We start from the raw sequence: 23,921 nt of genomic DNA on the forward strand, positions 1-23,921 counted from the left end.
TTTGTTCATGTCTCCCCAGGAAAGGTCATGCCACGCCATCCTGCTCCCTGATGTCCGTTGTCCCCATATGCAGTGCAAACAGGGGACCCGAGGGGGACAAGAAGGGTTTGCAAGCCCTTGATGCATAAGCCTGTTTGCCAACAAGAATCTTCCCTTTTTGCCATGCTAAGGGTGGACTGTGGATAGTGCTTGTCCCTTGTTCCCTGATCCCCACCAGGACCAGAGTGATGCCAGGACATCTCCGGGACAAATCTCTACTTGTCTATCTTCCATGGGGGAAAGCCTCCAATCCCCTGGTGTCTGAGTGACAGCTAGGGGCCGGAGGACAGAGGACAGGGAGACATAGCCTATGAATATCCCAACCTGGAGACACGGAAAGCGAGTGGCAGATTCTGGGAGCAGTGTGGCCACAGCAGGATCCTCCAGGGGAACCACTGAGGGGTAGACACGGTAGTGATCCATCCCCAGGAGAGGAACAGGAATCAGAGAAAGGAGACTGTGCAAACCCATCCCCCACCAGGAGCTTCTCAAATAGCGCGGCTCTGCCTAGACCACCGCTGGGGACAGACCAACAGGGATGTAGGATGGTGAGGAGGAGAGGCTTCCTAGTCCCTTCCTCCTTGCAATCCATTCTTGCCTCCTCAGCTTACTCTGAGTGAGAGGTCAAGGGTCCCCAGGTCCCCTCTCTGCCGCCTCTTAGCTCCAGGCAGCACCAAGACCCCACTAGGATTGGTCCGGACCTCACCTCACCTAATCAACCCAGTGAGGACACAAAACAGACCCCATATTATGTCTCCTGATGATTGCAATTCTCAGAGCTCTAGACGAGTGGTTCTTAACCTTCGTGACGCTGCCACCCTTTAATATAGTTCCGGGTACTCCCACGTGGGCGTATCTAGGTGGGTTGACCCGCCTGGAGACAGAAGAGTGGTATCTCAGTTATGGTCTTAACTGTTGGAAAAAAATGTATTTTCGCACAATCTTAAATGATCCCTGTAAAAGGGTTGTTCGATCCCTGAGGGGTGGAGGCCCAGAGATTGAAAACTGCTGCTCTAGACGGATGGAGACACCTGCTTTTCCGTGGAGTCTGACAGCAGATGGGGCGCTGACCTAGCATCCCAGCATGAAAAGAGGAGGCAGGGTGTTGTTAAGAGCTGCGTTGTTATACATTGTTATTAAGTTGCCACACCTTACAAGAACATTGTTTCCTAAACCTAATTCATCCTGCAAACCATGACTCCCACGTGATGCTCCTTGCACTTACTACCCCACAGGCAGCTTTGAGCCCTGACCCCACCCCCACACTCTTCTGTCCCAGTGCTAACAGCCAAGGGACTCAATAGACCTTTTCTATCAACCCTAACCCTTCCCTATAAAAAAGGACCTCAAAAGCCAGTGAGGAGCTGCTCTCTGAAAACCCCAAATTAGGAAGAGTCGGTCGTTCGGCCTGTCCCCTTGGGCGCTGGCTTTAGTCAGACAGTAACCTGAATGGTGTTTCCCTCGGGTCTAATGCCAGCCCTTGTCCCCACCACACAGACCCTGGGCTCTCTTGTCAAAACGGCTCCAGAATTGGGGTGACTGTGAGCCAGAGTGAGGAGTGAAGTGACGGCCATCAGGGCAGAGGAAAGAGAGGCCTTACTGACCTGACCCCACAGTCTCCAACAGTGGCCTCCATAGCAGTGCGGAATGAAACGGTGAGCTTTCAGGCCACAGCCCGGGGAGGAGGTCCAGTGGGGCATAGCGAGGGCTGGGTGAGGTGATGATGCGCAGGTTCAATCCCCAGCTCTCAGGAAGTGGAGGCAGGGTCCCTGAGAGCCGCTAGTGCCCCCTGTGGACATTTTCTTTCTATGGCCTCACTCAGAGGAACTGCCACAACTCCGCTGCTTTCAGGGACCCTTTGCCAGAGCCAATGCTCTGCTGTGACTACAGGCACTTTGTCGTACTCTGAGGTGAATTCCCAATACAAAGCCACTGTGCCGTTCCTGGTGAGGGTCCCAGGAAGTCATCTGCCACATAGGACAGCCACACACAATGTGCCATCCTACCTCGGAAGAAGATGCTATACATAATAATTTATGAGAGGCTGAGGCCGGGGGATTACCAGCTCAAGACCAGTTTGGGCTAGATAGCAAGGCTCTGTCTCAATACTAACCCAAAATAATTGTGTTGAGTTGGTGAAGTTTATTTTTGTTTTTGATTTTTAAATATTTACTTTTTAACACACACATACTCTGTGTGTTTGTGTGTGTGTGTGTGTGTGTGTGTGTGTGTGAGTGAGTGTAGGCTACTCTTGACTCTTCAGGGCCTTATGTTTACCCAGAGGTATCTCTGAGCTCTTTCTGTCTGCCCAGTCTGTCACTGAATGCTCCAGCCACTGGAAACAGGAAGGAAGGGACATTATGTTAATGGACAGACTCTACCCTCAATAAAATCAAATTAGCTTAGCATTTAGCCAGCCAGCTTTCTGCCTAATGGTTTGTTATTTCTGAGACAGGCTCCTTCTAGCTATAAGTGGAGGAAACAGAGGCACCAAGAAGACAGTCCTACACTGAAGGACTAAAAACACTGGCCTCTGTGCAGGTGTCCCCTCAGTCTCTTAAGGCTTTAAGTTTAAGCTGGGGTGTTCTTGGGAGGGGCCAACCAGCTGGAAGCTAACACGCACCCACACACCCACACACCCACACCCACACCCACACACATACACACCCCAGCTGCTGGGCAGTGACTCCCACACTCCGGTTTCGATTTCCTAGGCTCCTAGGCAGGGCTGAGTTAGGGGTGGGGCTTTGGATTTCCTCTTTCTAGAAACCCAGACGCAGGGCAGAAGCCCAGGACCTGAGAGTGTTCTGCCTCAGCAATTGACAAGGCCAACTAGCAACTATGGAAAACTGGCTAACCAGTTGGTCACCTGGCTGGCCGTTTGGTGGGTCTTCGGGGGTGTCCTCGGTGCCAGCAGACAAGCTAGAAGAATATATCCGGGCAAACCTCAAACCCAATGAAGCATCTCTGAAGCAGATAGACCAGGCCGTGGACACCATCTCTGACCTGCTGCGCAGTGAGATCCCTGTGATGAAAGTGGCTAAGGTGAGGCTCAGGGCTGGGGCCAGGCCTCTGGATTCCAGGAGGGAGAGCCCGCTGTCCCCACAGGTGGTGGTGCTGACCATTGCTCCACACCAGGCCCAGGAGACTGCACTTTAAAGGCTGCCCTCTGAGGACAGACAGTGCAGGGGACCATGCTGCTGCCAGGCCTTCCTCTGCCTGGCTGCATGGCTCTGTCAGGGTGCTTCACCTCTCTGTGCCTCGGCGTCCAGATCTGCAGAATGAGGTCAGCCTAGACCCCACTTCAGAGTGTTGTGATGGTGAAACAAGCAGTGTTCTTAGCACAGGGACTGTTGTTATCAGTGCTCAGTAAATTGCCAGGGACTGACTACACGCATTTATGCTTTGAGGTATGGTGTTCTTGACCCCACATTTGTGAGATTTTTGTTCATGTATCTATCTATTTTCATGCCTACATAGTACTCCACTGTATCTATTTTTCATGCCTGTATAGTATTCTGCTGTGTTATTCATTCCTCTTATTGCAGTTTTGAGTTGACTCCAGTTTGGAACTAGCATGCAAAACATGGACACAAATCAGTGCTGGCAACCTGGTTTTAAAATGACAGTGACATTTGGGGGATTTCACTTGATTTAAGACCTCCTGGATCTACAGAAGGTCTGGATCTCACGAATGCCCCTCCATTCCCTGCAGGGTGGCTCCTATGGTCGGGGCACAGTCCTAAGAGGCCGCTTCGATGGTACCCTTGTTCTTTTCATGGATTGCTTCCAACAGTTCCAGGATCAGAAGAAAAACCAAGATAAACTCCTCGACACGATTGAGCAACGGCTGAAAAGCTATGTGAAATACAGGATGTCAGTAAACCGTGGATACGCCCTGGTAGTACAAGTGTCTACACCAGAGCAGAGTATATCCTTGCAGTTACTTCCAGCCTTCAATCCTCTGCGTGAGTGATCTGGGGACTGGGGTGGGGGGCGGGGTCCAAGCCTTCTGGGAATCCTGGGAGGCCACTGGGGTCCCATGGACTGAGGCTGTTTCCAAAATAGGGCTTGTAAACTCCTGTCTCAGTCACTGGTCAATTGCTGCGAAGAGACCCCATGATCAAGACAACTCTTATAAAAAGGAGCATTTAACTAACAGCTGGCTTCAAGTTTCCAAGGGTCAGTCCCTTATCATCATGGTGGGAAACAGACAGGCTTAGTGTTGGAGCAATATCTGGGAGATTCACGTCCTGGTCCATAAGCAGACAGCAGAAAGAGAGAGGAGACTCTGGACCTGGCAGGAGCTTTCCCCACCCCACCCCCAGAAGCACACCTCCTCCAGCAAGGACACACCTCCTAATCTTTCCCAAACAGTTCATCAACTGGGGACCAAGCATGCAAAGATAATGAGCCTCCAAACTACCACAACCCCCAAGAGACAAGAGCCTCCTTCCCTAGGCGTCCTCTGCCTAGGTCTTCACTCTCATCGCTCTGGCTTTGGATACAGTGTTCTAGACTCGTGAACCCAAAGGGGAGCCTTTATAGGTGAGAGGGTGGATGAGTGATGGGCAGATGGACAGATGGCAGGAAAGAAAGTGGACAGGTTGATGGCTGGGTCCCACTACATGTGTATATGTGTGGGTGGGTGGATGTAGGGATGGGTGTATGTGTATGAGGATGGATGGATGATGTGTGGACAGATGGAAAATGGAGGGAAGCATTGTGGATGGATGGATGAATGGATGGATGGATGGGTGGATGGGTGGATGTGTGGATGGATGGATGGATGGATGTTTGGATGGATGGATGGATGGATGTTTGGATGGATGGATGGATAGATGGATGGATAGATGGATGGATGGATAGATGGATGGATGGATGGATGGATGGATGGATGGATGGATGGATGTTTGGATGGATGGATGGATGGGTGGATGGATGGATGTGTGGATGGATGGGTGGATGGATGGATGGATGGATGGATGTGTGGATGGATGGATGGATGGATGGATGTGTGGATGGATGGATGGATGGATGGATGGATGGATGGATGGATGGATGGATGGATATTGGATGGATGTGTGGATGGATGGATGGATGGATGTTTGGATGGATGAATGGATGGATGGATGGATGGATAGATGGGTAGGTGGGTGGAAAAGTAGATGGATGCATGAATGGATTGATGGATGAAAAAGTGAATGGATGGATGGATGGATGGATGTGTGGATGGGTGGACAGATGAAAATATATGGATGTAGGAATGGACAGATGGATGGGAAAACAGAAGCACAGTACTGTACTGTGGCTATTCTGCCAACCGTGGGCTCCACTAGGCTGACAGCCCAGGACCTCTGAGCTGGAGGTCAGGACCCCTTCATTGTCCACAATGCTGAGAAACTTCTGGGTTACTGGGTCCTTGAATGGCCACCACCTGACCATTTTCTGACAAGATGGAAATGTGCATTCCCAGAAAGGTGGCATCCCTGGGCCCTTCCCATCTTAGGGTTCGAAAGTGAAATGTCCCTACAGGCTCACAGTTTGAACACTTTGGTCCCAGCCTGTGGCACTCATTTGAGAAGGTGTGGAGAGGAAGTGGGGGGCTGGGAAATGACCCTTGAGGGTGGCAACCCCACCCTGCTTCCAACCGCACTTCCAGTCTGTGTTTGCTTTCTGGCCCAAGACGGGATCCTGCAGCATCACAGCCTGCAGCCAGATCTTCTCTCCATGATGCCTGTACCCTCTAACAGTGAGCCAAAAGAAAGACATCCCTCTTCCAACCAGAAAAGTGACTGACACACAACCCTATGGGTTCCTTGTCACCAAATCTAAGATCAGAGCAACCAGCTAACAGGTTCTTTTAGTTGTAAAGGTGTGCCTGTTTAAAAGGGTTGCAGGAAAGTCTGGGTTCTGTCTTCTGGTATGCACTGTGGTAGTCGGAGTCCAGCCCAACCCACCCTCTGTGACTTTGACCCAATCAAGGAAGGTGCTGGGAGAAATGAACTCTCCACGTGTAGTACCGGATGTTGCTACCAGATGGCGATAGATTTGCATCTTCCAAAATAAGATTTAATTACAAGAAAGCAATAAATGTTGCTAAGAAAATAAGGCCCTGGTTGGGGGTGGGGGGCTGAGAAATCGCTTTCTTTACTAAATAAAAGGCCAACTAACCTGGTCTACTTGTCTCTACCAGGTCAGGTAGACTGCTATTGTCATGGTTTCTGTAGTTGTGGTAGTTGTGCTCGGTATGAGGTCTGGGACACTTATGTGTTACATTGTTGCATAGTCACTAGTCAATGAATGGCAAGGGCACGTGCCCAGTCCCTTGCTGGTGAGTCCATATGGTTCCTTGCCCAAAGCTGTGTACCTACATATGTTTATGAAGAGCAGAGCTCAGCGAGCAACTACAGAAACTAATTGGTTCGTGCACCGCTCCCCTCCCCTGCTCCTGTCACCTCGAGGTGCCCAAGTCTATGTACAAAGGATCGATAGAAGTCACTCTGTGACACAGACATATGTAGCTACGCACAAACATTTGGTTTTGGTATTAACGTGAGGCCTTTATTCCTCACGTGTAATTTTACTGCCTCATGTTCTGCGTGGCTCTACTGAGTCTGTCTTGGGTGCATGTGCACACATGTGCACACGTGTGCACATACACACACACACACACACAGCCTTCATTTTAGCCTTTATTTTCTATCAAGGAGATAGCTTGCTAGCTAGGGGATTGCAAGGGGATCGCACTGTTAGCTTTCCCAGAGCGCTAGCTGCCCTCCCACAGATCAGGCAATAGACGGTCTTCCCAGCTCCAGCCAAGCTTCCCACTGCTCCCTCCCGTCAGGCGTCAGTGAGAATCCCAGCTCCCAGGTCTATCGGAATCTCAAACAATCCATGGATCGAGTAGGAGCAACACCAGGGGAGTTCTCAGACTGCTTCACCACACTGCAGGAGCAGTTTTTCAAGAAATATCCCAGAAGACTGAAGGATTTGATCCTATTGGTCAAGCACTGGTATGAACAGGTAATGTATGCTGTTGTTGCCTTGTTTTCTCAGTCTAGCCTGGAACTCACTCTGCAGACCAGGCTGGCCTCAAATTCAGAGATCCACCTGCCTCTGCCTCTGCCTCTGCCTCTGCCTCTGCCTCTGCCTCTGCCTCTGCCTCTGCCTCTGCCTCTGCCTCTGCCTCCCAAGTCCTGAGACCAAAGCCACCATGCCCTACTGTATTACCTTTCTATTGAGATCATTCAGAGTAAGGAAATTTCAACCATATTAACACATCCCTCAACCTGATTTGATCTCTTCTTCAGCCACAAACCAGAATAGAATATTTTCTCAGCCCAAGGACATGGTGGCTGCCTGACTGTGGTCCCAGCACTCTAGGAGAGAAGATGTGCGGCTCTAGAGTCCAAGGCTAATCCCAACTATATAGCAAGACTCTTCTTTTAAAAAAAAATATGAAGCTCCTGAGATGGTTCAGCAGTTAAGAGCACATATTGGGGGCTGGAGAGATGGCTCAGTGGTTAAGAGCACCGACTGCTCTTCCAGAGAATGAGTTCAATTCCCAGCAACCACATGGTGGCTCACAACCATCTGTAATGGGATCTGATGCCCTCTTCTGTGACAGTGTACTCACATATCTAAAATAAATAATGAGAGAGAGAGAGAGAGAGAGAGAGAGAACATTATATTGGTCTTCCAAAGGAAGGAAATGTTGTCTGGACACATGGACTCTATATGACATATAGTGGAGAGTATTTATTTAGCATTCATATTGTGCCAAGTGGATTTTTAAGATCAGTCTTCCAGAGGCTGGAGAGCTGTGTAAGTCCAGGGACCCAAGTGAGGATCCCCACTACCAATGTAAAGCCAGAGGGGTAGCTGCACCTGCAACTCCAGTGTAGGCACAGGCAGATCCCCCGATCCCCCGGCTCCCTGACCAGACATTGGAGCCAACAGTGAGCTCAAGGTTCAGTGAGAGACTCTCCCAGGTGGAGAATGACTGAAGGAGATACCTGCCCTTGACCTCTGGCCTCTCTCTCTCTCTTACACACACACACACACTCATACACACAACTCAAACTCATATATTCACACACTGATATGCACCTTCACACAAACACACACAACATATAACCGACACAACTCAAACTCACATGCACACACTCATACATTCACACACTGACACACACCTTCACCCTCACACATATATACACATGCTGACACAGTCATATGTACACATTGCACACTCACACAATCACACACTTCCACACTCACATGTCCACTCATGCTTACACACACACTTACATTCTCTCATGCATATATACCCACACTCAAAATGGCACACAGTTACACATGTTCACACTCATGTACACACACATATTCACTCTCACACACACGCTGAGACACGCACATTTACAATCACATACACACACTCACACATTCACTCTCTCACACACACACTGTCATAGTCACACACAGTCACACATATTTACACTCACACACTACACATTCACACACTCATGCACACTCACACACACACATTCAGAGAGACACCCACATTTACCATCACGTACATACCCACACTCAACACATTCACACTGTCACATGCACACACTCACACCCATCCACACACTCATATACACATACTCCAGTAAGCAGTGTGAGAATTCCAGGTGTTCCTTCCACACCTTCATCAGTATCGGATGGTGTGGACATATTGACTTCCAGGTGTGGGGGATGATGGTCTTGTCCTCTGTCCCAGTGCCAGGGGAAGTGTGCATCCACACCTCAGCCATTGCTGTATGCCCTGGAGCTGCTCACTGTGTATGCCTGGGAACAGGGCTCCCAAGCTGAAGACTTCGACATGGCACAAGGTGTCAGGACCGTGCTGCAACTCATCAGTCAGCCGACAAATCTGTGTGTCTACTGGACAGTCAACTACAACTTTGAGGATGAGACAGTCCGGAACAACCTTCTGTACCAGCTCAACTCCCAAAGGTACCCAGCTTTTGGATCTCTCCAGCTTCACTGGAGAAGATCCCAAGGCCAGGGCTTCACTGAGAGCGGGTTCTGAGTTCTGAACCCTTGCTGGGAGCTAGAGCAAACCTGAGGGTCCATTTGCAAAAGAGAGCCAGCTAATGTATTTCACGGTCCAACTCATGGTCGGGTTTTGTCTGCATGCAGTGCCTACAAAGGCCAGAAGAGGGAGTTGGATTCACTGGGGCTGGAGTTGCAGATGGTTGTGAGCCATTACCTGGGTTCTCAGACTGAACATGGGGCCCCCCGACAAGAGCAGCCAGTGCTCTTAATCGCTGAAGGGTCTCTCCTGCCCTTCTACCCTATTTGTTGAGTCAGGGTCTCTCACTGATGCTCAATAGGCTAGACTGGGTATTGAGCATCAGCCCCCTGCCTCTGCCTCTGCCCACTCAGGGCTGGGATTACAAACTCACACCAATGTCTGACTTTTTATGTGAGTCTTGGGGACCCCAACTCAGGGCCTGTTTGTGAAACAAGTACTTCACCCGCTGACTCCAGCCCCTCTTTCCATTAAGACTTATTTGTGTGTCTATGTGACTGTAGGAGTGGGTGTGCACCACTTTGCACAAAGAGGCCGGAAGAGGGTATCAGGTGTTCCCCATCTATCCCTGGGAGGCAGGATCTCTCTTTTCCTCAACCTGAGTTCCTGTGTTTTTCAACTAGGCTGGAAGCCAGCAAGCCCCAGAGACCCTGCTGTCTCTACTCCCCTCCCCCAGAGCCAGGATTAAAGGTGTGTTCAGAACACTCATGTTGTTATGTGGGTGTTGGGTCCCAAAGTCTGGTCCTTATGTGGAGCACTAAGCACTCTAAGGACAGAGCACTACGCATTCTTAGGATCAAGCACTAAGCACACTTAGGACTGAGCACTAAGCACTCATAGGATTAAGCACTAAGCACTCTTAGGACTGAGCACTAAGTACTGTTATAACTGGTCTCTAAGCACTCTTAGTTGCCAAGCCGTCTTCCCAGTCCCAGATTTCTTTCTTGTGGGGGTAGAGGAAGAGTGAAATAGAGTCTTACTATGTAGCTCTAGCTGGCCTGGAACTCATTCTGTAGACCAGGCTGGCCTTGAACTCACAGAGACCTACCTGCTTCTGCCTCCCAAGTGCTGGTATTAAAAGTGTATGCTGCTAAACCCAGCCCTGATTTTTTTTTCATCTAATAAAATTCCTAGACCGGTCATCTTGGATCCAAGTGACCCAACCAACAATGTGGGCAAAGATGACGGGTCCTGGCAGATACTGGCAGAGAAGGCTCGGGCCTGGCTATACTCTCCCAGCCTGAATAATGAGTCACCTGCACCATACTGGGATGTTCTGGTAAGAGAGTTTCCACACTGGAGGGAAGAACCTCCCAACACTGATATAACTGTGTGTCTTGGCTTCCTGTGTGTGACCACTATCACACAGTCATATGCTCAGTGTAGCTTAAAGCAGCAAAAATGTATTTGCCCAGTGTTATGGATGCCAGAGTTTCAAAGACAAGAAGTAGAGAGCACTGGGCTCTCCCAGGTGGTCCAAGGGGAACTTCCCCCTACCTGTCTTACTTAGGGTTCTCCTGCTGTGAACAGACACCATGACCAAGGCAACCCTTATAAGGACAACATTTAATTGGGGTTGGTTTACAGGTTCAGAGATTCAATCCATTATCATCAATGTAGGAAGTAAGGCAGCATCCAGGCAGACATGGCACTGGAGGAGCTGAGAGTTCTACATCTTCATCTGAAGGCTGCTAGGAGAAGACTGACTTCCAGGAAGCTGGGATGAGGGTCTTAAAGCCCATGCCCACAGTGGTGCATCTACTCCAACAAAGCCACACCCACTCCAACATGACCACGCCCACTGCGACAAGGCCACGCCTACTCCAACAGGCCGACAAGGCTCCAAGGCCACACCTCCAAATAGTGCCACTCTCTGGGCAGAGCATATTCAAACCAGGACACTACCTTTCCCTCCACTGCCATACTCTACCCTGTCTGCCTGTTTGTTCCTTGGGTTATGATGGCTCTTCTAGTTAGCACTGTTTTCTATTAGGCCATGGTTACTACAGGCCCAAACCCCAATGTATTTTAGGGGGACACAACACAACCAACTCTTAGAGGCCACAAGATGAGTGTGAGGTAGAAAAGGGGGGAACAGAGAAATTGGGTTCCCCCTCCAGAAAAGTGATGAGTTTACTTTGGCAGGGGTGATATCAGGAGGCATGGAGGGGCCAAGGGAAGGGAGGAGGAGAGGAGAGGAGGGAGGAAAAGAGGCAGAGCCTCCTAGAAGCACAGAGAAGTCACGCTGTGTGTGACACTCTAGCAAACCCTGAAGCCCGGGGGCCGTGGGTGCGGGCCAGCAGCCAAGCAGAGGAAATCTGCCTGTCAGAAAGTGTCAGTGTACACCCAAGTTAGACCAGCTGAGTCTGGTCAAAGGCTGCTTTGTTAACCTTGGAAGTGGGACAAATATGCCAGTGGAACTGGAGTTAGACAGTTGTGAGTCACCCAGGTACAGGGAATCAAACCTGGATCCTCTGACAAAGCAGACAGAGCACTTAATCACTGAGCCAGCTCTGTTGTCCCTGCCGCACCTTTTGATCCCCTGCAGCTGTCTCACCAGCCTGTTCCTTCCGGGCTATTATGTCACCTGCCTCTCAACAGCTGCTTCAAAGTCCAGGCCCAGGAACCAACACACAGGCAGGAATGAGCATTCCCGCTCATATGCATGCATGCATGCACATACTCACATATAAACATGCATATGTAGGCTCAGATATTTTTTAAACCTATCTTAATAAGGTTTTGTAACATTTCTTGCCTACCGTCCAAAGGTAGGGGAGAAAAGATGGTAAACTGGACAAGGGGATGTGGACCTGTTTAGTAGTAGTTCTTTGGGGGTGATTCCAGTCTCTATTGTCAGGATACCAAACACGTGTCAGCGGTGGTGGCATGATCCAGCAGAAACAGCCAGGCCTCCGCCAAATTGGTGTGAGTCAGCGGGAGCAACCAGGGCCAGCTGGGACACCAGGAGAAGTTCTCTGCTATGCCTCTTTCAACAAGCATGGCATAGTGAGCTATGAAAGCGCTCCGTCAAGGTCCAGTTGAGTCTTATTTATCCTCTCTCCATATCACATGTCCTCCCACAAGTTTTACCTCAGCAAGACATCACACGCATCTGTATCACGTGATACAACCAGAAATTTCCACCTCACACCTGTGAACATTCATCTTTGTACCTGAGGCATCACAACATCACAGGTGTACACGCACCTGTGCTGGCACTCACTTGAGTTTGCACACTTGCATCTGCAGCCACGTTCATGTGCACGAACACACACACAAAGCACTCATATCTCATATTCATAAATACCCTCTCGTGTGTGTGCACTCCCGTGTGTCTGCTCACATATGACACGTGTACACATGCACCCATCCTTTACACCTCACATATGACACGTGTAAATGCACACCCATCCTTTACACCATCTGAGCTGTGGGAGAGAAAGGTACTGAAGATGCTGTTGCTAAGGGTCACTACATCTTGAGGCACCAAGATCATCTGAGACTGCGGGGGAGCTGAGCACCCCTCCTGCCCTCAGGGTGGTTGTACCGGCCTCCACCAGTGCTTCCCCAGGAAACTTACCTACTTAGACCTCTCTTCCTTTCCTCTCCTGTTTAAAAAACATGTACCCTAAATTCATAATCTTATCATTGTGACAGTGGGTAATCCAAACGCAGTCTTGCAGGGCTGGGGTGGAGACCCTCAAGGTCTCCTTCCCTAGTCAAGCATCTCAAGGCTGCCCTCCTGTCCTGGCTCCTCCGTCCATCTTCAGAACCATTATCCCAACATCCTTGAGCCCCTTCCTCTCCACTTCTGTCCTCACCTCTACTTGTTTAACCTGCCAGCTGCCTCTTGGAAGGTCCTTGGAGACCTCCTCAGGCTGGCCCAGAACACCTCCCATGTCTGCACTCCACAAGCCCCTCAGAAGGATCCAGGTCTCTCCCAAATCACCCATGAGGGACCAAGAGAGTTTCTGCCGGAGTGGAGTGTGTGTGTGTGTGTGTGTGTGTGTGTTGGGAGGTGGGGTGTTAGTAGTTTTCCGCTGGTGTCTCAAGAGCATTTTCTAGGTATATCAGTGCAAACTCCAGAGACAAGAAGGTCTCCGCCCACAGTTGGAAGCAGGCTGGCAGTGGGATGGAGGTGACTTTTTTTCTGTGCAGAGCTCACCAAGGCTCTCTCCTCCCCAGCCCAGGCCACTTTTCGTCACTCCAACCCATTTACTGGACAAATTCATCCAAGACTTCCTCCAGCCCAACAAGGTCTTCCTAGAGCAGATCAAAAGAGCCGTTGACATTATCTGTTCCTTCCTTAAAGAGAACTGCTTCCGGAATTCTGACACCAAAGTCCTGAAGGCCGTCAAGGTGAGCGCTGGCCCTTCCCCGATTCCAGTGCTTGGGTGCCAGGAAGATGAGGGTAAAGGGAAGCAGCACCTCACTTCCCCTTTCCTCCCTAGGGAGGATCCACTGCCAAGGGCACCGCTCTGAAGCAGGGATCAGATGCCGACATTGTAGTGTTCCTCAGCTCGCTGAATAGTTATGACTCCCTAAGAACCCAGCGCACCTGCTTCGTTCAGGAGATCCAGAGGCAATTAGAAGCCTGCAAGCAAGCCCATGAGTTGGAGGTGAAGTTTGAGATGTCAAAATGGCCTGCCCCCAGGGTGCTGAGTTTTACCTTGAAATCCAAGAGTCTCAATGAAAGCGTTGAGTTCGATGTCCTTCCCGCCTATGATGCACTAGGTAAGAGTGCCCAGACCCTAGCTCCTGAGAAGATTGAAGGCTCCTTCAATCAGAATGCTGGGTAATGAGCTATAGCTGTCTACCAATCCTAGCCCGGGGCCCCCAGCAGGTGCATAGCTACAATATGCCTGCATTCCGATTTCATTCTCATGAAAGGACCCTCAGATTGCCTCCAGGAGCTGTAGGCTCCACTCTGCAAGTCGTGTCAGGGATGGCACATAAAGAGTTAGATGCATATCGTAGATAATATCCCTTCATTTCCTGCATGGAGAAGAGAATAAAAGAACAGAACAGGGCGAGGCTTTGTGAAACAAGAAACAGGAAATTGGTGTAGGCAAAACTCCTCCTTAAAGATCCTATTCATGGGTGAGAGCTACAGAGATATAGATGGATAAAGGGCCTCAGGGTAGGCTGGGGAGGAGCCTCTGAGCTGTGTTTGTCATTCTGTTGTGGAGATCTGAGGTTTGTCCCCCAGCACCGATGTATTAAAAAGCCAGGCTCTCTGCTTCCGGCCATGGATGCAGGTGAAGGGGAGGTGTGTGGGGGCAGAGATGGTCTAGCTCAGTGAGAAAGCTCCCGGGTCAGTGGGAGAGCCTGTCTCCATGGGAAATGGTGAAGGATGGTCCAGCAGAACCCCAACCGCCCTCCCTGGCCTCTGCATGGGTGCACACAGACAAGCACGCAGACCCATCTTCACTAAGTGACTTAGAGGGAGAAAGGACTGGTTTGGTTTACACTTCTGGATCTCCGTCCGTCATGGAGAGCCATCGTGAAGGGAGTCCAGGGCAGAAGCTTAAGGCAGGGCATTGAAGTGGAAACCACAGGGGGATGCTGTCTCGCTCACAGACTTATGCTTGGCTAACTTTCTTATTCATGCCAGGGCCACATGTCAAGGGGATGGTTGGTGCCACCCACATGGGCTGGGCCCTCCCGTAACAACTTCTCAGATGACTCTGGGCTTTCTCATGTTCTCATCATATTCTCTCTCTCTCTCTCTCTCTCTCTCTCTCTCTCTCTCTCTCTGTCTCGTTCATGCACATATTTGAGCACACACAGAGGCCAAACTACTATACATGTTTCCCATATCAGAATCATAAAGCCCCGCGTGTCTTCCTTGGGAATGGGGTGTAATCAGGGATAAAGCATTCGCTTAGCATGCGTAAGACATGGTGCTGAATGTGAGGATGACAAAGTAAAGCAAAACTCATGCCCATTATCTGGGGCCTGGGGCTGTAGCTCAGGGGCAGAGCTCTTGCCTGTATGCTCAGGACCCTGGGTTTGCCCCCCACCCCACCCCCAGCCCACTGCAAACCAAAACTAGCTGTCTCAATTTCTCTCAGAAAAGAAACAGGACTATACAGAATGGGGTTCAGCGCACTTTGTCTGTCTGTCTGTCCGTCTGTGTGCTTTTGAAAGGGCAGCTGTCCTGGTTTGGCTTCTGTTGCTAAGTCACTAACCAAATCCACATGGGGAGGAAAGGGTTTTGTTCACCTCACATGGGTTCCATCATGGAGGCAGGGACTGAAGCAGAGGTGGGGAGAGGTGTGGTTTACTGGTCTGCTGTCTCTAGGTTCCACAGCCTGTTTCCTTATACAACTCAGGACCACCTGCCCAGGGGCAGGGCGGGGCAGGGTGGCACCACCCACAGCAAATGGCCTAGACCTTTCCAAGTCATTCATCAATTCAGAAAATGCCCCACAGACGTGGCGGCCATAGACCAGTCTGAGGGAGGCGGTTCCTCAGTTGAGGTTCCCTCTTCCCAGGTGTGTCTAGGTCTGTGTTGACGGAGAGCTCACTAGGACAGCAACACAGTGAATATTTTCACTCTTGAATGGCACAGTCTTCTCAATCCAGCTGTTTCAATGTGAAAACAGCCATACACCAGAGATTCACAAATGGAGTCAACTCTGTCCCAATAAAACTTTATTCACACACACACACACACACACACAAAATGAGACTAGCCGGGCAGTGGTGATACATGCCTTTAATCCCAGCACTTGGGAGGCAGAGGCAGGCGGATTTCTGAGTTCGAGGCCAGCCTGGTCTACAGAGTAAGTTCCAGGACAGCCAGAGCTACACAGAGAAACCCTAGCTCGAAAAACCAAATAATAATAATAATAAGTCAACAACAACAACAAAAAAAAAATGAGACTAAAGATGCCTCAGGGGCAGAGTACAAAAGCTTGAGCCCAGACCCGACCAGAGGGTCTTTCTCCAACAGTAGGAAGCATCTAGATCTGGGTTCTGAGTCCACGGAGAGCGTGAGATGTGCCTGGAGCCACTGTAGAGCCGAATCTTTGTCTTGTCTCAGTTCTCTCACATATAATCAGCCACAGTGGCCAGCGGCTGCCCTAGTGGGTACCACAGATGTGTGTGCCACTGTAAACCCACTGTGCCCTCCAGACATGCAGTCACTACTGTCTGCATCTTGGACAGCTGTCAGTAGATCAAATAAATGTACATGATTGAAAGGGAATTTCTCCATTGAATTGAATTCCCCTCCTACCCCTCCCCCATGAAATTACATTTGTTTCAAAAACACAGGATGACTTCCGTGGCTAAGGAGGGCTGGCTGTTCTTTGGAGGACCTATGTTTGGTTCCCAGCACTAAACTCCAGTTGACTCACATCCTGTAACTCCAGACCCAGGGGACCTGGGACCTTCTTCTGGCCCAGTCACTTGCACTTATGCATGTGTGCACACAGGACACATGTGCACACACGCATGCACACATAATCACACATGCACACACACACACAAATGGAAAATAAAGTTTTGAAACACCAATTTTTAGAACTGTGGACGTAGAGTCATTGGTAGAATGTTTGTCTCACATGCCCAAGACCTCGTTACAATCCCCTGTGTCGCATAAACTGGGCATGGTGGTGCACAGCTGTCATCTCAACATTTGGAAGGTAGAGGCAGGGGGGTCAAAAATTCAAGATCCTCTTTGGCCACATAGCAAGTTCAATGCCATCTTGGGCTACATGAGATCCTGTCTCCAAAAAAAAAATTTTTTTTTATTCTGTCGCTTACCATATTCATAGGATCTAACAGACATTTTGCTCTCATGTTAGGTCAACTGCGGCCTGGCTTCACTACTAGGCCCAAAGCCTACAAGGAACTCATTGAGCAGTATGTATCAGGAGCCATCAAAGAAGGAGAGTTTTCAATCTGTTTTACAGAGTTACAGAAAGAGTTCATTGAAACCCGGCCCACCAAACTGAAGAATCTTATCCGCCTGATCAAGCACTGGTACAAACAGGTCAGCCAGCCCCTGCTCTGGCCAATCTGGCTATTGTTTTTAACCAGTAAACTTAGACACAGGCTTTGCCAAGTGTCCTGGACACCCAAATCCAACCGTGCCGGGGGCAGGGCCTCTTTAGGGAACCTACTTCTCATTAAGCCACGGACTTTCTGATTCTCTTCTGTCATGGTATCTGGGTTAGGCCTATTGGGCCTACTGGTGCAAACCATTGTGTGGTGATGTTTGTGGCCAATGAGTTTGGCTTCAGCCAAGTTCTCTCCTGAGGAGTGTGGATGGAAGTTAGGGTTGTGTGCCACAGGTTGCGGGTACTGCTGTGTACAGACAAGGCACTCTCTCAGAAGGCAGGATGAAGCTGCCCCCTGAAACTGGAGTCGCCATGGATACCTGAGGGCTAGGGGGGTGGGGAATCTCTGGCTTGACTTTCAGCAAGTCACGTGACTTCCTCAAGCCTCCTGTCTGCCTCTGATATGGCAGTCCATGTGGCAGGGCACATACCTAGCATACAGAGGGTCCAATCTCGCAGCTGTTATGTAGCCCAAACGCAGAGCGCTGTGTGGGCCACGCCGCCTGCTGCTGTGTCTAGCAGGCCTACCTAGAACTGGGGGTTTCCCCTCTTCCAAATTCTACATCACAGTCCAGTTGCCTCTGCTGCAACCCAAGCAATCCAGGAGACACATCGGGCTTCCTCTGCCTTGCCAGGGTCACCTGACATCCCCATTCTCCCCACCAGTACGAAAGGAAGATGAAGCCCAAAGCATCCTTGCCCCCAAAGTACGCCCTGGAGCTGCTCACCGTGTATACCTGGGAGCAGGGCAGTGGCACACATGACTTCAACACTGCTGAAGGCTTCCGGACCGTCCTGGACCTGATCATAAAATACCAGCAGCTATGCATCTTCTGGACAGTCAATTACAACTTCGAAGAGGAACACATGCGGAAGTTCCTACTGACCCAGATCCGGAAAAAGAGGTGCCCGCTCTCCCTCCCCGTTCTGAATTAACCCGATTCCCTTCCACACTATTTCTTCCATGACCTAGATTCTTCTCCCCCGAGGGGGGGAGGGGTCTTGTTCCTTCCCAGGGTGAAACTGAGAAAGGAGAAAACCTCAACCTTGGAGTGGGAGGGGTTTGCCAACCAGGAAGGATGCTGAAGCAGGCGGCCGGCAGGGGGCGCTTGCACTGCTTCCCTTGCTCTGTCACCTGGAGATGTGTGTGTGCTAGACAGTCGGAGAGGGGGTCTGAGATGGCAGGATACTCCTGAGAAATAGCACTGCTGTTCCCAGCCCCGCCCCGCCCCGCCCCCGTGCACGCAAGCATGCGCACACCACAGCAAGTCAAAGGACAACTTTCCAGAGTCAGTTCTCTCCTCCCACCTCGTGGGTCTAAGAGGATCGCACTCCAGTCTGCCTGTTGTGGACTTGGCAGCAAATTCCTTTACCCTTTATCCAACCCCTGTCATTAGCATCTAGTCAGATCTGGTTTTATCTTTCAGAACTAAAAGAATAAAAAGCCAGGCCGGATGGTACCTGCCAAAATCCCAGCATTTCAGAGGCTGAAAGCTGGAAGATTTTCTATTGTTGTTGTTTCTTTGCTTTGTTTTGTTATTTATTCGTTCGTTTGATAGTTTAAGACAGGGTCTCTTGGGCTGGAGAGATGGCTCAGTGGTTAAGAGCACTGGCTGCTCTTCCGAAGGTCCTGAGTTCAAATCCCAGCAACCGCATGGTGGCTCACAGCCATCCGTAATGAGATCTGATGCCCTCTTCTAGAGTGTCTGAAGACAGCTATAGTGTACTAACATATAATAAATAAATAAATCCTAAAAAAGGAAAAAAAAAAAAAGACAGGGTCTCTTTACATAGCCTAGCTGCCCTAGAACGCACTACCTCAAACTTACAGAGATCTGCCTGTCTCCGTCTCCTGCATGCCTTTAGTCCCAGCACTTGGGAGGCAGAGGCAGGTAGATTTCTGAGTTTGAGGCCAGCCTGGTCTACAGAGTGAGTTCCAGAACAGCCAGGGCTACACAGAGAAACCCTGTCTCGAAAAAATAAAACAAAACAAAAAAAACAACAACAACAACAACAACAAAAAAAACCCCATAAAAAACAACAACAGCAACAAAGTGTGTGCTACCAGCTGGGAGGACCTTAAACCTTAAATTAGCAAACTGTCCCCACAGAACTATTTAAATAAAGGGACGGGGTTCTCAGAGATACCTTGAGCAAGGAACAAAGGTGGAGGAAGAAAGGGAAAAGGGGGATAATATAAAACAGCAAAGGGAAGAAACAGCATTAAGATCAGGCTCGCTGGGCTGGCCTGCGCATGCGCACACATTCCCCAGCCTAGCTCCCCCACCTCCATGCCCCCACCCCCAGCAAATTTGCAACTCAAAGACTACTTAGCAACATTGCATTGTTCAACACCTTCTAGTTGGGCGAGAGTATCTTGAAAGAGGCGGTCACCATATACTTTGCTGTCCACCCTAAATAACTGCTTTAGCGGGGTGGGGGCGGGGGCGTGTTCTTCAAATGTAACAATTCTAGGAAGTAACTTTGACTCTTTAGTTTCAAATTGGTTGACCTAGGCTGCCAGATACATTTTATCATTAACGAAAATAGGGCCAACCCTGAAGGCTGAGGCCAGGGGTCTTGACAACAACCCTTTCACTCTCTCTAACCTCTCCTTTAGGCCTGTGATCCTGGATCCAGCAGATCCCACAGGCGACGTGGGAGGAGGTGACCGCTGGCGTTGGGATCTTCTAGCCGAAGAAGCAAAAGAGTGGCTGTCCTCCCCCTGTTTCCAAGTGGAGCAAAAAAGCATGGTAGAGCCGTGGAAAGTGCCAGTAAGAGCCCTCTAAAGAACTGGGGTGGCCCCGCCACGAATTCCGATCAAAGGCTTTCTTAGTGTAGTAGTTTGGAATTGCAGAGCCCACAAAGAATAGAAAAATGGACTTCAGGAGTTCAGTCAGTCACCACACACACACACACACACACACACACACACTCCCTCCCCAGGTACCTGGGAAGTGACATGGTGGGAGCTAGTCTCTCCAGGAGGGATCTTGGGGCAGCGCCAAGGCTTTTTGTCTTTTGTCTAGGTGGTACCTTGATCCACCCTATATCTACCTGGCAGCACCACCCATGTCTCCAATCAAAATGACAGCATCCCCCCCCCCCCCCAAGTGAGGCTACCACTCTGTCTAGCTCTTCAATCTATTTTTAGCTCAAGTGGCCCTGAACCCAGTGGGGTGCCTGCACCTTGCATCTTCACCCAACAGGAAGATGGGGAAAGAACTCAGTCCTGGATACTGAGGCAGGGTGGGCGTGGCAGACCCCTGGGATTCCCGCCTTGGAAGGTTGAGTTCTTGGAATCCCCAAAGCAAGCTGGCTAGCTCAGCTAGTTCTGGGTTTGATTAACAAACCCTGGCTCAATAACTAAGGTGAAATAGTGACTGAAATAGGATGATTCCCGACAGCACCTCAGGGCCTCGCACGTGTAAACATATGCATGTGCACACATTCAAACGTATATATAAATTCAACAACACACATGCAAACATGCATACAAATACATGCAACAGAGAAAAATAGTAAAAGAGGGTAGCGGGGAGGACATGGGATTAGCTCAGAAGTTTCACTGTCACAGTCCTCACACATTAAGAATCTAGAGTTGTTGCATGGCCACTCGTAACTCTGAAAGTGGCCGCCAAGCAGAGTTGTGTCTTCTCGGGGTGAGAGCTTCCTCCTCCACCCCTCGTACAGGCAGGCACACTCCGATCTCCCTTCTGTCTTTCCTCAGCACCGCTGACATCTGGGGACAAGTTGACAGGGCTATGTTGTGCACTGGAGATTGCCGAACACTGTCCCAGCCTCTTCTAGGTCTTTCCCAGAAAAAAACAAAACAAAACAAAACAAAAAAAAAAAAAATGAAACAAGTCGGGCAGTGGTAGCGCACACCTTTAATCCTGGCACTTGGGAGGCAGAGGCAGGTGGATTTCTGAGTTTGAGGCCAGCCTGGTTTACAGAGTGAGTTCCAGAATACCCAGGACAGCCAGGGCTACAAAGAAAGAAAGAAAGAAAGAAAGAAAGAAAGAAAGAAAGAAAGAAAGAAAGAAAGAAAGAAAGAAAGAAAGAAAGAAAGAAAGAAAGAAAGAAAGAAAGAAAGAAAGAAAGAAAGAAAGAAAGAAAGAAAGAAAGAAAGAAAGAAAGAAAGAAAGAAAGAAAGAAAGAAAGAAAGAAAGAAAGAGAGAGAGAGAGAGAAAGAGAGAGAGAGAGAGAGAGAGAAAGAAAGAGAGAGAGAGAGAGAAGAGAGAGAGGAAGGAAGGAAGAAAAAGAAAACCTGAGACACGGTGTTGTGTCTTCTAGTGAGAGAAAGTTTGTCCCCAGTGAGTCCCATACCTCAGAGGCATGCCCCTGTCTTCACCTGCAGGGCCAGCCCACGTTAGCCCAAACTGAACTGACAGTCAGTTTGTTGTTGTCTTTGTCTCTGATCACAGTTTCCCAACTATGTTTTCCAGATTCTTTTCTGGAGACAGGCTCTTCCGATGTAGCTCTGGCTGCCCTGGAACTCCCTGTGTAGTCCACACCGGCCTTAACTCAGAGATCCACCTGCCTCTGCTAGAATTAAAGGTGTGCACCACTATGCCCTTCTTTAAGCTTCCCCTCCCTCTCCCTCCAGGTAGTGCAGACCCTAGGAAGCTGTGGACTTCAGATCTACCCCACTGTGGGTGGGGTGTACTAAGTTGGAGTCCATTCTGCTCTGGAGTGAAAATTCTGGAAGAAGCTTCTAGCGTCATCTGGCAAAGACTCAGACCACGTTATAAAAGGGAGCCTGGGTCCAGCTCTCTCGGGCTGGCTCCCACCTCTCTCCTTCCTGCTTGAAATCAAGACATGGGCTCCCCACCCCCCCCATCCCCCCACCCCCCACCCCCGAGCTGCTTGCCCCATGCAGCGCGATGTGTTTTGTATTCTGTTCCGGCTTTTTTCTGCCTCCCACCTGCTAGTCTCCAGGCAGCTCTAGACTCACCCCCCCACCCCCCACCCCCCACACCCCCCACTCCCCCACCCCGTCACCCCACCCCGTCACCAAGGTTAAGCTCCTCCCTAGCCCTTCATTTCCATCAGCCCCAACTTGCCCTCGGAGTCTTCCGTTGTGTCTTTGTCTCTTTCCCTGTCCCTGTGGATACAGAGAGGCCCCATCCAGCAGCTAGCCGAGACCCCCTCCCTCTACCTCTGCTGTTAACACTCTTTCTCTTGGGGGAAATATAAACATCTACCCCTTTTAAGGTCCCAGGACAAACCAAGGGACATACATTTCTACCTTCCCTGCAGGGCCAAGGAGCTGACTGAGCTCGCCTGCTCACAGGTGAGGGGTCACAGGCAGGAGCACAGGGACCTTTGAAGCTGTCATACTAGAAGGTCTGCACCTAGCTAGGATAATGGCTTTCCTGGCTCTGCATAAAGGGAACCCCTCCCCTCATCTTTCCTCCTGTATCCTATAGCCCTTCCCAGAGACTACGTACAATCAGGGCAGAATAGCACGCAGCTAGTTGGGACCAGTTGTTCGATAACTCAGCTGAGGGTCCCATAACCTTCCCACCCCACCTCTCTTCCAAGAGTGAAGACCAACAGTCAGCAGGTCCAGCTGTGATGTTCACTAACAAGCAGGCTCAGGTGGACTCCTGAAGATGCGGCAGTGTAGCTCAGTGAATAGCCCCGCAGAACATTTTATGCCCGCCAAATGCTGGTTGGTACCTCCTGCCGTGGCCGTGCCAGCTGCCCAGGGGGCCTTCACCCCTGGGCTTTAACTGCACAGATACACAAGGTCTAAGCCCTTCGATTCCCAAGTAAGGTCGAGCCTTTTCTGCCTGTGCTTGCTCTGATGCACTGAGGGCCGTGCCTGGCCCCTGTGCTGCTTTATAAGCATAGAAGTGCAGCATCCCAGGGAGTTGGCTTCGCTGTAAACTCCTTCATCCAGTCCTGATGTACCCTTTGAGGTGGCTCAGACTGGGCTAGCCCAGACAGAAATCCTAGTGCTGAGACCCCACCAAAGTCTCTGGATAAGCAAGTTCCAGGAACCTCTGCGCTGATCAACATCCCAATGTATCAACAAGGTAGAATCCGACCTCCATGGGGACAGACACTCCTGGATCAACCCCCTCCCTGGGGACTCTGTGTTTAGCTGTTCATTTATATGCTTCATAATAAATGGTGGTCTTGGGTGCACCCTTTCTTCAGTCTATGAGCCATCATGGTAGGTTATGAATTCTGAAGGGGGTCCTGTGTGCAACCCACACAAATACGGACCCTCGCAGAGCACGGAGAGAGACTCAAAGGGGACAAGGTGACACCGTCTCTCCTATCAGCGTCCTCTCAGCATCCGTGGACATGTTAAAGTCATTTGGAGCAGAAATATGAGAGAATTCGCGGTGACCCGGGAACAGGCTGTCACCGGTTGTTACTGGAAGTAGCCAGGACATCTGTCCTTTCTCAGAAAACTGGTGATTAATGCCTCTGAACAAGAAATAATTAGACCCAGGCTCACCTGTTCAATCATGTCAAGAAAATGAATGGTCCTAACTGATGAAGAAAAGGCATTATTTATTTATTTTTTATTTTTTGTAGAAAAATTCAATCAGTGCTGGAAAGTGTGCAAAATGAAAACATTTCCGTTTTGCAACCTGCAGCAGTGATGTCAATGATCTAGGAGGTTTGGTCATTGTATGCTGACGGGGACACTATAACCTGGGTCAGAATATCACCTCCCCAAGCCACAGTTAAAAACACATCAGCAGGAG

At 50.0% G+C, this 23,921-nt stretch overlaps 1 protein-coding gene across 7 annotated transcripts; it reads left to right on the forward strand.

Annotated features, from left to right (window-relative positions):
• The first annotated feature begins 50 nt into the window (after positions 1 to 50).
• Positions 51 to 23,349, forward strand: Oas2 (2'-5'-oligoadenylate synthetase 2). 7 transcript variants are annotated; one of them, XM_052168892.1, is made up of 12 exons: positions 51 to 3,084; positions 3,755 to 4,007; positions 4,108 to 4,221; positions 6,887 to 7,065; positions 8,807 to 9,042; positions 10,256 to 10,400; positions 13,310 to 13,483; positions 13,576 to 13,858; positions 16,939 to 17,126; positions 17,860 to 18,098; positions 19,814 to 19,967; positions 21,781 to 23,349. In XM_052168892.1, exons 1-12 carry the CDS (start codon positions 2,881 to 2,883, stop codon positions 22,003 to 22,005), a joined length of 2,394 nt encoding a protein of 797 aa, XP_052024852.1. In that variant the 5' UTR covers positions 51 to 2,880; the 3' UTR covers positions 22,006 to 23,349. The 7 variants fall into 7 exon arrangements, with proteins under 7 accessions (XP_052024852.1, XP_052024854.1, XP_052024853.1 ...); XM_052168894.1 differs by having other exon boundaries at positions 17,047 to 17,126; XM_052168893.1 differs by having other exon boundaries at positions 3,836 to 4,007.
• The last annotated feature ends 572 nt before the right edge of the window (positions 23,350 to 23,921 follow it).

Source organism: Apodemus sylvaticus, chromosome 22 (assembly GCF_947179515.1).
Source record: "Apodemus sylvaticus chromosome 22, mApoSyl1.1, whole genome shotgun sequence".
Classification (NCBI taxonomy): Eukaryota; Metazoa; Chordata; class Mammalia; order Rodentia; family Muridae; genus Apodemus; species Apodemus sylvaticus.